General features: G+C 43.7%; 1 protein-coding gene across 1 annotated transcript in view; it reads left to right on the plus strand.

Moving 5' to 3' along the window:
• Positions 1–14,115, plus strand: part of WASHC5 (WASH complex subunit 5) — a 90,052-nt gene that overhangs the window by 40,927 nt on the left and 35,010 nt on the right. Inside the window, exons 14-19 of the mRNA XM_089677509.1 lie at positions 1,328–1,403; positions 4,145–4,255; positions 5,247–5,387; positions 9,151–9,231; positions 10,006–10,107; positions 12,095–12,274. Coding sequence (XP_089533635.1) covers positions 1,328–1,403; positions 4,145–4,255; positions 5,247–5,387; positions 9,151–9,231; positions 10,006–10,107; positions 12,095–12,274 — 691 coding nt within the window. The remainder of the gene's footprint in view (positions 1–1,327; positions 1,404–4,144; positions 4,256–5,246; positions 5,388–9,150; positions 9,232–10,005; positions 10,108–12,094; positions 12,275–14,115) is intronic.

Below are 14,115 nucleotides of genomic sequence, written 5' to 3' on the forward strand. Positions count from 1 at the left end.
ATGTGTGAGTGTTGCCTAGAGTGGTCTACATGCATATGCAGCCTGCCTATGCATGCTCACTCCTCCAGATTCTGATGTTTTCAGGAACCTATGTACAGCACAATAACTGCCCCTCCCACCAGCCATGATCTGCTTGCATTGTATAGAGCATTGCAAAGACCCAGTGATGACATCACAAGGTCTAAAATAAGGTATATAATGAAGACAGGTTTTATTTAAACCGTTTTATATTTATTTATTTATTTCAGGTACTTATATAGCACCATCAATTTACGCAGTGCTTTTACATATATATTGTACATTCACATCAGTCCCTAACCCTCAAGGGGTGTACAATCTAAGGTCCCTAACTCACATTCATACATACACATACTAGGGCCAATTTAGACAGGATCCAAATAACCTAACAGCATGTCTTTGGAGTGTGGGAGGAAACCGGAGTACCCGGAGGAAACCCACGCAGACACAGGGAGAACATGCAAACTCCAGGCAGGTGGTGCTGTGGTTGGGATTTGAAACAATGACCCTAGTACTGCCAGGCGGGAGTGCTAACCATTTAGCCACTGTGCTGCCCATGCATGTTAATGAGGGGGAAGAGGAGCCAGGGATGGTAAAATATAAATAGATTAAACTTCAGCTTTAAAGGATAAGTTCACCTTTCATAACATGTTACATCCATATTCAGGGTGTAAAATGTTAGGAAAGGACTGGCCCCTGCTTCCCACAATTTAAAAAAAGTGTGGTTATGCGGGCCTCCACCTACTTGGCCGTGTCACTCATTCACAGTATTCTGTGAATGGAAACACTACAAGTTCCAACAGCCTTTGTGGCTGTCGTCTTGTAGTTCTCAATGAACTACCAAGGTGCTGTTGAGCTCTGTGGTAGTACATTGATTCTTCCTGTCAGTGTGTATCTGCTTACCCGTATGAGGACACAGGAACACTGACAGGTCTGCAGGAGTCCTGCATGGTTGGTGCAATGCTTTCCAGGCTCCCAAAACAAAAAATAATAAATGCACTTTTTTTTTTTAATTTGCAAAAAAATATGCATTTATTATTTGTTGTGAAAAGGTCAACTTATCCTTAAACATATGAACATGGGTATCTGACACATTAGTGACTCACTAACCTGGAAAATGTATGCATGCTGACAAACAATTTAACAATGCAACCTCCCTGTATTATATTCTGACCGGTTCCCTATAGGGTGACTAGCTCAAGCAGGAAATATTAGGCTAAATGTTTTTTCCAGCACATATATATTTATGTTGTTTTGTTTTTTTTTTTGTTTTTTTTTTTTGTTTTTTTTGTTTTGTTTTTTTCTTTAGCTTCACATCTATTATGCAGGAAAGTATAAGAGCCAATCCATCCATGGTGACCAAACTGAGAGCCACTTTCCTAAAGGCGAGTAACCTTCCATCTAATATCTATTATGGTGTCTTTATTCAATGCATAGCTCCAGCCAAAACATTTGTTTTCATTAAGATAATGTGGAGAATGGATGGAATTTCTGTCATGTTTTCTTGATGTGTGTCCCATCTGGGAAGAGCCCCCAATTAGTCTTTATCCTTCTCGTCTTTCCCCCTTCCCGCGCCCCCCCCCCCATCCTTTCCATCACTACATACAACACCACCATCAATCCCGCCCAGCAAGCCAAGGTCCTTGGCGTCATTCTGGACTCAAACCTTTCCTTTCAACCTCATGTCAAATGACTTACAAACACATGCAGGCTCCACCTCCGGAACATCGCCAAGATACGCTCCTTCCTTACCCCAGACACCACTAAACTACTCGTACACTCCCTGATTATCTCACGCCTTGACTACTGCAACTCCCTCCTCACCGGCCTACCCCAGTGCAGGCTCTCCCCGCTTCAGACCATCCTGAACTCAGCGGCTAGACTCATCCACCTCACCAACCGCTCCACCTCTGCCACCCCCCTCTGCCTCTCCCTCCACTGGCTCCCCATTGCCCAACGCATTAAAGTCAAACTGCTCACTCTGACCTATAAGGCCATTCACAACACTGCCCCTAACTACCTCACCGACCTGATTCCCAGGTACCACCCTACCCGTACCCTTCGCTCTTCACAGGACCTCCTTCTATCTTGCTCCCTGGTCTCCTCCTCCCACGCACGACTGCAAGACGTCTCCAGGTCCTCCCCCATCCTCTGGAACTCACTACCCCAATCCATCAGACTGTCACCTTCCCTCCTCACCTTCAGGCGCTCCCTGAAAACCCACCTCTTCAGGGAAGCCTACCCCACCCTCACCTAACAGCCGCTGCCCTTCCCTCCTCCTACCACTCCATCCCCCACAGCCATTTTTTCCTGTACCTCTACCCCCTCCCTCCTAGATTGTAAGCTCAAAAGAGTAGGGCCCTCTTACCCCTTGTGTGCTGTTTGTTGTTACTGTACTGTTTCATGTATTGTCCCCCCTCTATTGTACAGCGCTGAGCAAACCCTTTGGCGCTATATAAACTCGATGAAATAAATAAATCCTAGTGACAGGAAGTCGGAGGGAGAGAAAAGTGACCAGAAAGGGCAACAAAACCACTTGTATGTAGCAAAGCTAGGAAGGCTTAGAAATCAAGTCGGCTGTGGCAGTGACATCCATGCACCTAATTTTTCTTGGTGTTGCTGAGAAAGGAAATGAGGGTTAATCTACCTAGTGTGAAAAAAATTGTACTTATTCCCCCACTCTGTCTAAAACAAAAAAAAATATTGTGGCCGGTGTTGGACTTGAAAAGTGCATGTATACTGGCAAAGGTCTAAAAACATCAGTTTGTTCAAACAGCAGACAACACAAGGTACCCAACAATACCGGTATTTGGAAATAGATTTGTTCCCAGCAACCTCCAGGACTCAGCAGAAGGCTCCAAAAAAACGTTTCCACTTTTCCCATAGCTCTTGCCCCCCTTCCTTAGCTATCTGACAACCAAATACAGCACTGCTGTCCTAGCTGCATAGACTCTGAGATACAGCGACTGTGGCAGACCCATAAGTTAGAGCAAAGTTCTCCAAAGAGAAAAGATTCTAAAGAATTCCCCAATGCGCTCAGAAGGATCAGGTGACTACCTGGCACACTGAGGAGGTTTTAATTACAAGTATTATGGTACATTGGGTTACATTTTTCTGACACAAATACATCTGTCTGAATTCATATATGTCAAAAGTCTTGTCAAAACGTTTTTGATTTTTTGAGTTTTGCATAGAGTAGGGAAGAATCTGTGTGGGAGAATGCTGGGAAATTTTTCTAAAGGCTAAGTTAAGCTTTAAAAATTAATAAATTCATTTTCTTTTACAGGTTAAAAAAAATGTGCATTTTATTCTTTTTTTAAACCGTAGCCTGCAAAGTATTGCACCTGCAATCAGCAGATCGCAGATGCAATTTCGGGCTTCTGCAAACTCTCTATCCAGCTTTCAGCCTGTACCTGTAAGCTGAATGGTAGAGAGTGTGAATGGACTACGAGCTCGTTGATCAGGACGCTCACGACTCATTCAAGCTACAAGTCCGTCTGCCGCAGTAGTAGACGGAATTTGTAGTTCTCTCATTCACAGATCCCTGTGAATGAGGGAGGCGGCTATGTAGGCAGAGCCATTTTCATTTTGCTGGTGTCGGCTGCCACAGAGGGACCATGTGTGAGACCTCGGGCACCCTGCAAGAGATGCAAGGCAGGTATTCACACTAGCGTGCCTCTGTCAGGCCAGGTACCGGAGCCCAGTGCCAGAACTTGTTCTGGCACTGGGCTTTGGCATTTCTGCACAGGTTCATCGGTACTATGTACTGCTGTCCTCCCCGATGGCTGCCCTGCTGCTCAGGTGCCTCCATAGCAAGCTGCCTGCTGTGGGGGCACTCAGCAGAAGGGAGGGTCCAGGAGCACTGGTGGGGGACCTAAGAAGAGGAGGACTGGGGCTGGTCTGTGCAAAACTATAACACAGAGAAGGTAAGTATAACTGGTTTGTTTAAAAAAAAAAAAAAAGTTGTCTTTAATATCACTTTAATTCTGACAAATGTTCTAAACCCTTCCCCATTCTATAGAAAACTAGACGAAACAAAACGTTTTGGCTGGGCCTCCAGGACTGCAAGAAGGCAAATTGCTTCGCATTATTATCTTTTAAAATAATAATTCTCTCTCTCCTACAGCTGGCCTCTGCCCTCGACTTGCCTCTACTTCGTATCAACCAAGCAAACAGCCCTGACCTCCTCAGTGTTTCCCAATATTATTCTGGGGAGCTGGTGTCCTATGTCAGGAAGGTGAGTTACACGTGTCTTGCCCACATCTAATTGAGAATTTCACATGGAAATTTAAAAAAAGAACCAATAATGCATATTTACAAAGATTTCGGTCCATGCCAGAAAACATTGTTTTCTTTGAAAGGTTCCACAATCTAAAGTCTGCAGCTTTGTGACTTATATCACCTCCTGACAATACCCGTATTTGGAAATGGAACTTCTTGCTGCCACATTTCTTTGTGCCCTCAGTGCCTCTGAATGTTGTGAGGATCTCACACACATCAATGTGTGGCAGGAGAGCAAAGCAATTGATGAAACAAACAATTCTTCTAACATCAGGTCACCAGCAGAACAGGAATTCTTTAGAATATAGTCTGTTTTATCAGTCCCAAAGTTTTCAAATCACCAACTGAGACCCGCAGGATGGAGGGTGCCAAGCAAGATTGTCTAAACCAGCCTTTTTCAACCTTTTGAATATGGGGTAACCCTTTAAATTACTTTGTGCTTTCAGGGAACCCCTGCTAATAATTACAGTATCTACAGCTCACAGTACATAAGTGCGATGGTTACTAGCAAGAATGCTCCTTACATTTGTATCATTAGGAAGAATCCCCACTTTCAGACATCTATAAAAATTAGTGTTGTCCGTGGTTACTTATCTGAAAGGTAAAAGATGCTTGTTGCTCAAGAAACCCCTAGAAACCTGTGGGGGAAACCTAGGCTTCCATGGAAACCTGGCTGAGAAACGTTGATATACTGTAAGCTGGAAATATAACACAGGCAATCATTTTAAACTGCTGCAAGTGTCAAACGTGGATACCTAGCAATGACATCCCATACCTGCGCAACCTCCCAAACTCTCATCATTTTTGGCGATCTAAATAGAACTTGTCTGTATACTTTTTTGAACTTCCTGACAGTTCAAAAACTTGCTGTCAGACCAAATATCGTTGGATACTGAAGTGCCCAGATATTTGCCTAGGATTAACCATCTTTTTAATTTCTACAAAAGGTTCTCCAGATCATTCCAGAAAGCATGTTTACATCTCTGGCTAAAATCATCAAGCTGCAGACACACGATATTATGGAAGTTCCAACACGCCTGGATAAGGACAAGCTAAGAGATTATGCCCAGCTTGGAGCCAGATATGAGGTGAGAGCCGGGTGCTGCAACAAGATATCTCATCACATGGTCCTTGCACCAGCTTATTCAAACAAGCCTTAACCGCTTTCCCGCCACCCTAAAGTAGAACTACTGCTACAGGGCGGCAGGGCTGCACAAAATCGTGTATATATACGTGATTTGCATTTCCAGGTAGAAGGTGTGCGCACCGCCATACCCGCACCACCATTGGCGGCAAGGGATGTCAATCACCGGGTCCCTGCCGGAGATTCCCTGCTGCCACCCGGCAATCGCCATGTAGAACTGACGGGAGAGACCTGTGTGTAAACAACACAGGCCTCTCTCCTGCCAGCAAGGACATGCTGCTGTGTATTTCTCTGCAAAGCAGAGAAATCCACAGCAGCATGTCTCCCTAGTAAAACACACAGCACATCATGTAAAACAGCACACTGTTAACCCTTTGATCGCCCCAGATGTCAAAATGCCCACCACAGACTCCACTATAAGTCACTGATTTCCCCCATTACTAGTATAAGAAAAAACAAATAAAAATTCCAGTGTATATACATTTGTAGAAGCTATAACTTTTATGTAAACCAGTTAATTTATATGTATTACATTTTACATGGGATTTTATTTTTAGCAAAGACATGTACAGTAACAGAATACATTTTGGTCTAAATTTATGAAGAAATTAGATTTTTTTATTTATTTATTTATTTATTTTACTGGATATGTTTTATAGCAAAAAGTCGAAAATATTGTGGGGGGGTTTTTTTTTTTTAATTGTCTTTTTTGTTTATAGCGCAAAAAATAAAAATTGCAGACATGATCAAATACCACCTATCGAAAGCTCTATTTGTGGGGGAAAAAAGGACATATACATTTAATTTATGTACAGTGTTGCATGATTGCGCAGTTGTCAGTTAAAGTAACACAATGCCGTATCGCAAGAAATGGCCTGGTCAGGGAAATCCAGGGGGGGGGGGTAAATCCTGTAGAGGGCAAGTGGAACTTTACCCATAACAGCTTGATAAAAAACATGTTCTTTAGCAAGAAACATACATTCCACATTAATAATTATGCTACCAAAATTAGTGTGTGCTGTAAATTGCCCCAGCACTGTTCCTCTTCCTTCTTGCCAAAGGCTGCCATTTTGCAGAAGCCCAGAGCCCCTGAACAGCAGTAAATCTTTAGGCTTTCCGCAGATCGGCCTCTACAGATCAGCACCGTGCCAAAAAATAGAGAGCAACCAAGCATGTGCCGAGTAGGGTGCGATATTGTTTTACTGGAATTTAAACAGTATATGCAAGTTTATTTACATAACTATACCTTCAAATAGGGCCAGCGTGATGTGATCTAGAAGGACTTAATTTTCTGAATAAAGTTTCACTTTAAGAAAAGTGCTGCAACTTACAGTGACCGATCAGAATTTATCCGTTACTGATCTTATGGTTTCTATGGGTTTATGCCTTTTGATAAATGATGCTGCTGCATTATAGCATTGCAAAGCTTTCTCAACCTTGAGGTTTCTTCAGGGGTGCCTTGGCAAAATGTCTAAAAATTGCCAAAAACTTGTATACAAGCCAGTGGATGGAACAAGCCTGCCTTTTTAGTTACACAAAGCCACAGGTTTTCATTGTGCCCCATTACAACCTTCTATTTGCCGGTGTCCTGACAACCAATGACATCATCAGTTGATAAGGAGGATGTCAGCTGCCTGCACAGCATTCCAGTTTGCCCCTCCCCTGCCCCTCTCCATCAGTGCTGGGGTCACATTAGCTCCGTTATGGAGAAAAACTGAGGAAGAAGAGAAACATTGGCATACTAGTCGGTACCAGTGTGAAAATGTTTTTTTGCTTTAGAAGAATAAATCACCTCCAATGTTGGGTGTCCTACATGTGTGGATGTTGCTGCGTTATATGAAACTATTAGAATAGTTTTTAATATTTTAGAATGGGGTGCCTCAAGACTGTCCATCATTTTAAAGGGTGCCTTGACTGAAAAAAGGTTGAGAAATACTGCTTTGATAAACGAGCTCAATTATTTATTTGTCAGTTTGAGTTGTACAGGTTAAACTCGAAAAATTAGAATATCGTGCAAAAGTTCATTTATTTCAGTAATGCAACTTAAAAGGTGAAGCTAATATATGAGATAGACTCATTACATGCAAAGCAAGATGGTTCAAGCCGTGATTTGTCATCATTGTGATGATTATGGCTTACAGCTCATGAAAACCCCAAATCCACAATCTCAGAAAATGAGAATATTACATGCAATCAATAAAACAAGGATTGTACATAGAACAATATCGGACCTCTGAAAAGTAGAAGCATGCATATGTACTCAGTACTTGGTTTGGGCCCCTTTTGCAGCAATTACTGCCTCATTGCGGCGTGGCATGGAAGCTATCAGCCTGTGGCACTGCTGAGGTGTTATGGAAGACCAGGATGCTTCAATAGCGGCCTTTAGCTCTTCTGCATTGTTCGGTCTCATGTCTCTCATCTTTCTCTTGGCAATGCCCAATAGATTCTCTATGGGGTTCAGGTCAGGCGAGTTTGCTGGCCAATCAAGCACAGTAATCCCACGGTCATTGAACCAGGTTTTGGTGCTTTTGGCAGTGTGGGCAGGTGCCAAGTCCTGCTGGAAAATGAAGTCAGCATGCCCATAAAGCTAGTCTGCGCAAGGAAGCATGAAGTGCTCCAAAATCTCCTGGTAGACGGCTGCGTTGACCCTGGACTTAATGAAGCACAGTGGACCAACACCAGCAGATGACATGGCTCCCCAAATCAACACAGACTGTGGAAACTTCACACTGGACTTCAAGCAACTTGAGTGTGTGCCTCTCCATTCTTCCTCCATACTCTGGGTCCTTGGGCCTCTCCATTCTTCCTCCATACTCTGGGTCCTTGGTTTCCAAATGAGATGCAAAAGTTGCTCTCATCAGAAAAGAGGACCACTGAGCGACAGACCAGATCTCTTTTTCTTTAGCCCAGGTAAGACGCTTCTGATGTTGTTTGTTGTTCAGGAGTGGCTTGACAAGAGGAATATGACATTTGAAGCCCATGTCCAGGATCCGTCTGTGTGTGGTGGCTCTTGATGCACTGACTCCAGCCTCAGTCCACTCCTTGTGAAAGTCCCCAACACTGTTGAATGGCCTTTTCCTGACAATCCTCTCCAGGCTGCGGTCATCCCTGCTGCTTGCGCACCTTTTTCTTCCACACTTTTCCCTTCCACATAACTTTCTATTAATGTGCTTTGATGCAGCACTTTGGGAACATCCAACTTCTTTTGCAATTACCTTTTGAGGCTTTCCCTCCTTATGGAGGGTGTCAATGATGGTTTTCTGCACAACTGTCAGGTCAGCAGTCTTTCCCATGATTGTGATTCCTACTGAACCAGACTGAGAGACCATTTAAAGGCTCAGGAACCCTTTGTAGGTGTTATGGCTTAATTAGCTGATTAGAGTGGGACACTTTGAGCCGAGAATATTGCACCTTTTCACAATATTCTCATTTTCTGAGATTGTGGATTTGGGGTTTTTATGAGCTATAAGCCATAATCATCACAATGATGACAAATCACGGCTTGAACTATCTTGCTTTGCATGTAATGAGTCTATCTCATATATTAGTTTCACCTTTTAAGTTTCATTACTCAATTAAATGAACTTTTGCACGATATTCTAATTTTTCAAGTTTCACCTGTACATTCCTCAGAACTGTTTTGGTTAGAAGTCTGCTCTTTCTGGTAATCGGCTACACCGTACTTCAATTCTTTGTTTACCTCTTAGGTGGCCAGGCTGACCCATGCTATATCCATATTTACCGAGGGCATTCTAATGATGAAGACTACTTTGGTTGGAATAATTAAGGTAATCTAGTTATGTCCAGTGATTAAGAATATTGAGCCTCAGCAGGGAACACTGCTGCATTGTTAAGAGACAGATCCCAGCTTTCCTTTAAAAAAAAAAAAAAACACCTTACAGTAGAAAAGTGATTTACTTTCACTTCCTGTTCCATAGCCATAACAGGAAGTGGGAGGAATACCCTTAAAATTATTGGGCCCTCCAGGTCACCAGAACTAGTGTCCCCATTGGAAGATTGCCCTCTATTACTTTTCTGGGGACAACCTAAAAATTGGGATTTGTTTTTTTGTTTTTTTTTACTTTTACTTTCCATGAGAATGCTAAAATACAGTGGGTGAATCTCCTTAAGGCACAGACAGCAATAAAAATGTAATAGGTGTTCTAATCCATCTCTACTCTGTACAAACGTTAAAGAAAAATATTGCCTTTAGCTATATTTTAATGTGAGCCGGTCACGAATAATAGGCATTTATGAGAATATATATTGTAAGGCTATACTATTATTACAGATCCCCACTCATGACTGCTTGTATTTTAAAGCCAGCTCCAGACTCTGGAAAGAGTAAAAGCATTAGAGTCTCTGTCACTTTTTTTTATTGCTATTTGGGTCCCTGTTGGGGAGATTTCCCCTCACTTCCTGTCAGGATATTAAGTGATTGAACATCTATCCAGCAGGCACACAGGCAAAACATTTTTTTTAGTAGATTAAAACTTGAATTGTGAAATTGACATTTTTCATCTGAGCCTGATTTTCATAGCTGACCTGTTTTTTATCTCCAGGTGGATCCAAAGCAGCTATTAGAAGATGGCATACGGAAGGAGCTTGTTAAGAGGGTGGCGCTCGCTTTACATAAGGGACTCATCTTTAACTCAAGAGCAAAGGTATCATCCACATCCACACATAATCCTATATGAGTGTAACATGTATGTGTACCTCGAAATACAGCCTAGGTCATTTATTGCTGAAGAATCTGGGAATCCTTTTTTACATACAACACTAACACCTCTCAAACTTGCCTGTGCCTGTTGCTACTGTTCTTATTTTTCTTTTGCAAGTGGGGAAACTCCAGCCCACTTCTGTTCTGTTAATACTAATAGGTTATACCAATGGTCTTCAAACTGCATCCCGGGGGCCGGATGCATCCCCTTGCTTGCTTTTATCCAGCCCTTGGGCCATTATACCCCCCATTGTTAGCAACAGTGGAGCCTAGTTCCTGCCCCTGACACCTACAATGAGGCACTATGCCTCCCAATGACAACAACAAAAGGGCACTATTCCTCCCAATGACATCAACGATGTGTTACTATTCCTCCCTCTGATACCAACGATGGGGCACTATTCCTCCCGCTGACACCAACGATGGGGCTCTTTTCCTCCCGCTGACACCAACGATGGGGCTCTTTTCCTCCCGCTGACACCAACGATGGGGCTCTTTTCCTCCCGCTGACACCAACGATGGGGCTCTTTTCCTCCCGCTGACACCAACGATGGGGCTCTTTTCCTCCCGCTGACACCAACGATGGGGCTCTTTTCCTCCCGCTGACACCAACGATGGGGCTCTTTTCCTCCCGCTGACACCAACGATGGGGCTCTTTTCCTCCCGCTGACACCAACGATGGGGCTCTTTTCCTCCCGCTGACACCAACGATGGGGCTCTTTTCCTCCCGCTGACACCAACGATGGGGCTCTTTTCCTCCCGCTGACACCAACGATGGGGCTCTTTTCCTCCCGCTGACACCAACGATGGGGCTCTTTTCCTCCCGCTGACACCAACGATGGGGCTCTTTTCCTCCCGCTGACACCAACGATGGGGCTCTTTTCCTCCCGCTGACACCAACGATGGGGCTCTTTTCCTCCCGCTGACACCAACGATGGGGCTCTTTTCCTCCCGCTGACACCAACGATGGGGCACTGTTCCTCCCGCTGACTCCAATAATGGGGCACAATTCTGCCCACTAACACCAATGATGGGGCACTTTTCCTCCCCCTAATACCAAAAAGGGGACATTGTTTACTTCCACTGACACCAGGATATTCTTTAGTTCCACTGGCCACAGTCCGGCCCTCCTAAAGTTTGAAGAACAGTTTGTTTAGAAAGTTTGGCCACTGGGCTATACCACTGCATTACAACTGAACTTTTAGTGTAAGTCTGCTAAATACATTCCACTTGAATCAAAACAAAAGGTATACACTATCTTAGAGTTTGTTTTCCTTTTAAAAACCAGCCACAGCCTGAGTAGGAAAGCCTGTCCCTGCCAGCATACTGAAGATTGACCCTTGCTCTCTAGTGTGGAAGCAATTGGTCTCTCTGCAGAGATTTGACATGCCCTTTGCTGAGTCAGACCTATAGCCATGGAATTTGCAAAGATCATGCTCCCTGCTAATTGGAAGGCTCCGACTCACCATAGGGCATGTCAGAATCTAGCTGAAAGATCATTGATTCCACACATAGGGAAAGCATGCTGGCAGTGGATAGGCTTTTCTACCTGCTTCACAGAGAGAATAAACGAATAATTTATACATTACTCTGATGCACTTGGAACGCGTTTAGCTAATTTTCACTGAAAGTTCAGTTGCTCTTATTGAGAGTGGGATGGTTGGCCTACTGTCCACCCTTGTAGGTACTTGTCCAGCATCTTTCCAAGTCTGCAACACCCGTTGCACTCACTGAAGAAGAAACATTCACTGCAGTAAAGCTTAGGAGGGTGCGGTGGATGCCTGAAAGTTTACCAATGTCATTTGTTTACAAACTGGAAATTATTGGCCAATGACTGAAATAATGGAAGCCTTTATCGCATTAGTCGATTAGAAAAGAGATGAAAATGGCTAGACCTTAGCTCAAGATAATTACATTGTTTTGTCTTCTAGCCCAGCGAGCTATTGCCAAAATTGAAGGAAATGGCAGCCACTATGGACGGATTCCATCGCTCCTTTGAGTACATCCAGGATTATGTCAGCATTTATGGTCTAAAGATTTGGCAGGAAGAAGTGTCCCGTATTGTCAACTATAATGTAGAACAAGAGTGCAACAACTTTCTCCGGACAAAGGTAGTATTATATGCATTTATTTCAGGTACTTATATAGCGCCATCAATTTACACAGCACTTTACATAAATGTATATTGTACATTCACATCAATCCCTAACCCTCAAGGGGCGTACAATCTAAGGTCATATATACATATACTAGGGCCAATTTAGACAGGAGCCAATGAACCTGCCAGGCACAGGGAGAACATGCAAACTCCAGGCAGGTGGTGCCGTGGTTAGGATTCGAACCAACAACCCTAGTACTGTCAGGCTGAAGTGATAACCATTTAGCCACTGTGCTATACTGTAAATCCTGTATAATAATAATAGTGTATGGGTTGTTAGAGGAGAAGTACAGCCAATGCTCTTTTGGCTGTGCTTCTCCTGTGGATGACAGGAATGCAGTTCGTTGTGCACTCCTGTGACCCATTTTCTGCTGACAGCGGGCTGAAGCCCGCTGTCAGGTGACACCACTCAGGCAGTCCAGGCTGGCGAAAGATCCCGACTTTAAAGTCAGGATCCACCCCAGAGTATGGAGCGGCACCTTGGCTCAGCCTGTTAGCGACCTTCTCAGAGCCTGAGCCAGCTGCTCACTCCCCTTACACAGCTCAGCGCTCTACTGATCGCGGGTGGGGGGACAGAGCAGAAAATGGTGACTGACAGTCACCGCTCTCTGCTTACAGTGGTGGTTAGAACTCAGCTATCAGCGGTCATGTGATTGCTGAGTTCTCACCCTTAGAGCTGACAAGGATCAGATGCAGCATCAGACCAATGCTGCATCCACCTATGTAAGTATGATTTAAAAAAAAAAAATAGCTTTTCCCATACTTCTCTTTTTAAATAGAATGGCCAGGTCTAAAGTGTAATAACTAATATACAAATGCGGCGCTCAATATTAGTTACAGTGTGCAGATAGTAACTCACAGTATTGGAACTTAATAACACATGCGGATCAATGTGACTGTTGTGACACAGTGAGCAATAATAAACTTTTGTGACTGTTGTGACTGTGGTATTGAATAAATAGCAACAGAGCTTATTGAATATAGTTCATGCGGAGTAAAATAATTATAAATGAACAGTAATATTCATAGCCTCTATGGCTAGAAGCAACGAGCATACTATATACCGATTGGATAGTATCCCATATGTCATAAGCTGATAGGATATAGTTCGTGCAGATTATTGTGACTGCGGTGACACAAAAACAGCGGATAACTTTCGTGACTGCTGTGGCTGGAAACAATGAGTGTACTAAACACTAACCAGATGGCACAATTAAATGTGCATTGGAGTAAATAAGACCTACTCCTAGGTACTCTGGGGGTGGGAACTCGGCATGCGGATGTGATCATCAGGTGGAGGTACTTCACCAGCTGTCATCTATCCAAAGCAGGATTCCACGTCTCAGGTTAAACCGTGTCCAGCAGTACTTTTTATAGCCATCAGGGGGATCATACACGCAGGTGGAAACCAGGGAAAGGATCCTTCAGGTTGAGGACTCTCGGTGCCAGATAAATGAGCCCAGAGAGAAAAGAACTCCAATAGTGTAGTATGTTTAATGATAATATTAGAGTAATATCAAGGTACAGGTAAAAAAACAGAGCCAGCACTTACATCTGAGGTAGTCAGTAGGTAAAGTAGTTAGCAATCCATGAGAAAGGGTATCATTTATCTGGCACCGAGAGTCCTCAACCTGAAGGATCCTTTCCCTGGTTTCCACCTGCGTGTATGATCCCCCTGATGGCTATGAAAAGTACTGCTGGACACGGTTTAACCTGAGACGTGGAATCCTGCTTTGGATAGATGACAGCTGGTGAAGTACCTCCACCTGATGATCACATCCGCATGCCGAGTTC

Source organism: Staurois parvus, unplaced genomic scaffold, assembly GCF_062004578.1.
Source record: "Staurois parvus isolate SC_StPar_1 unplaced genomic scaffold, SC_StPar_1.0 ptg000187l, whole genome shotgun sequence".
NCBI lineage: Eukaryota > Metazoa > Chordata > Amphibia > Anura > Ranidae > Staurois > Staurois parvus.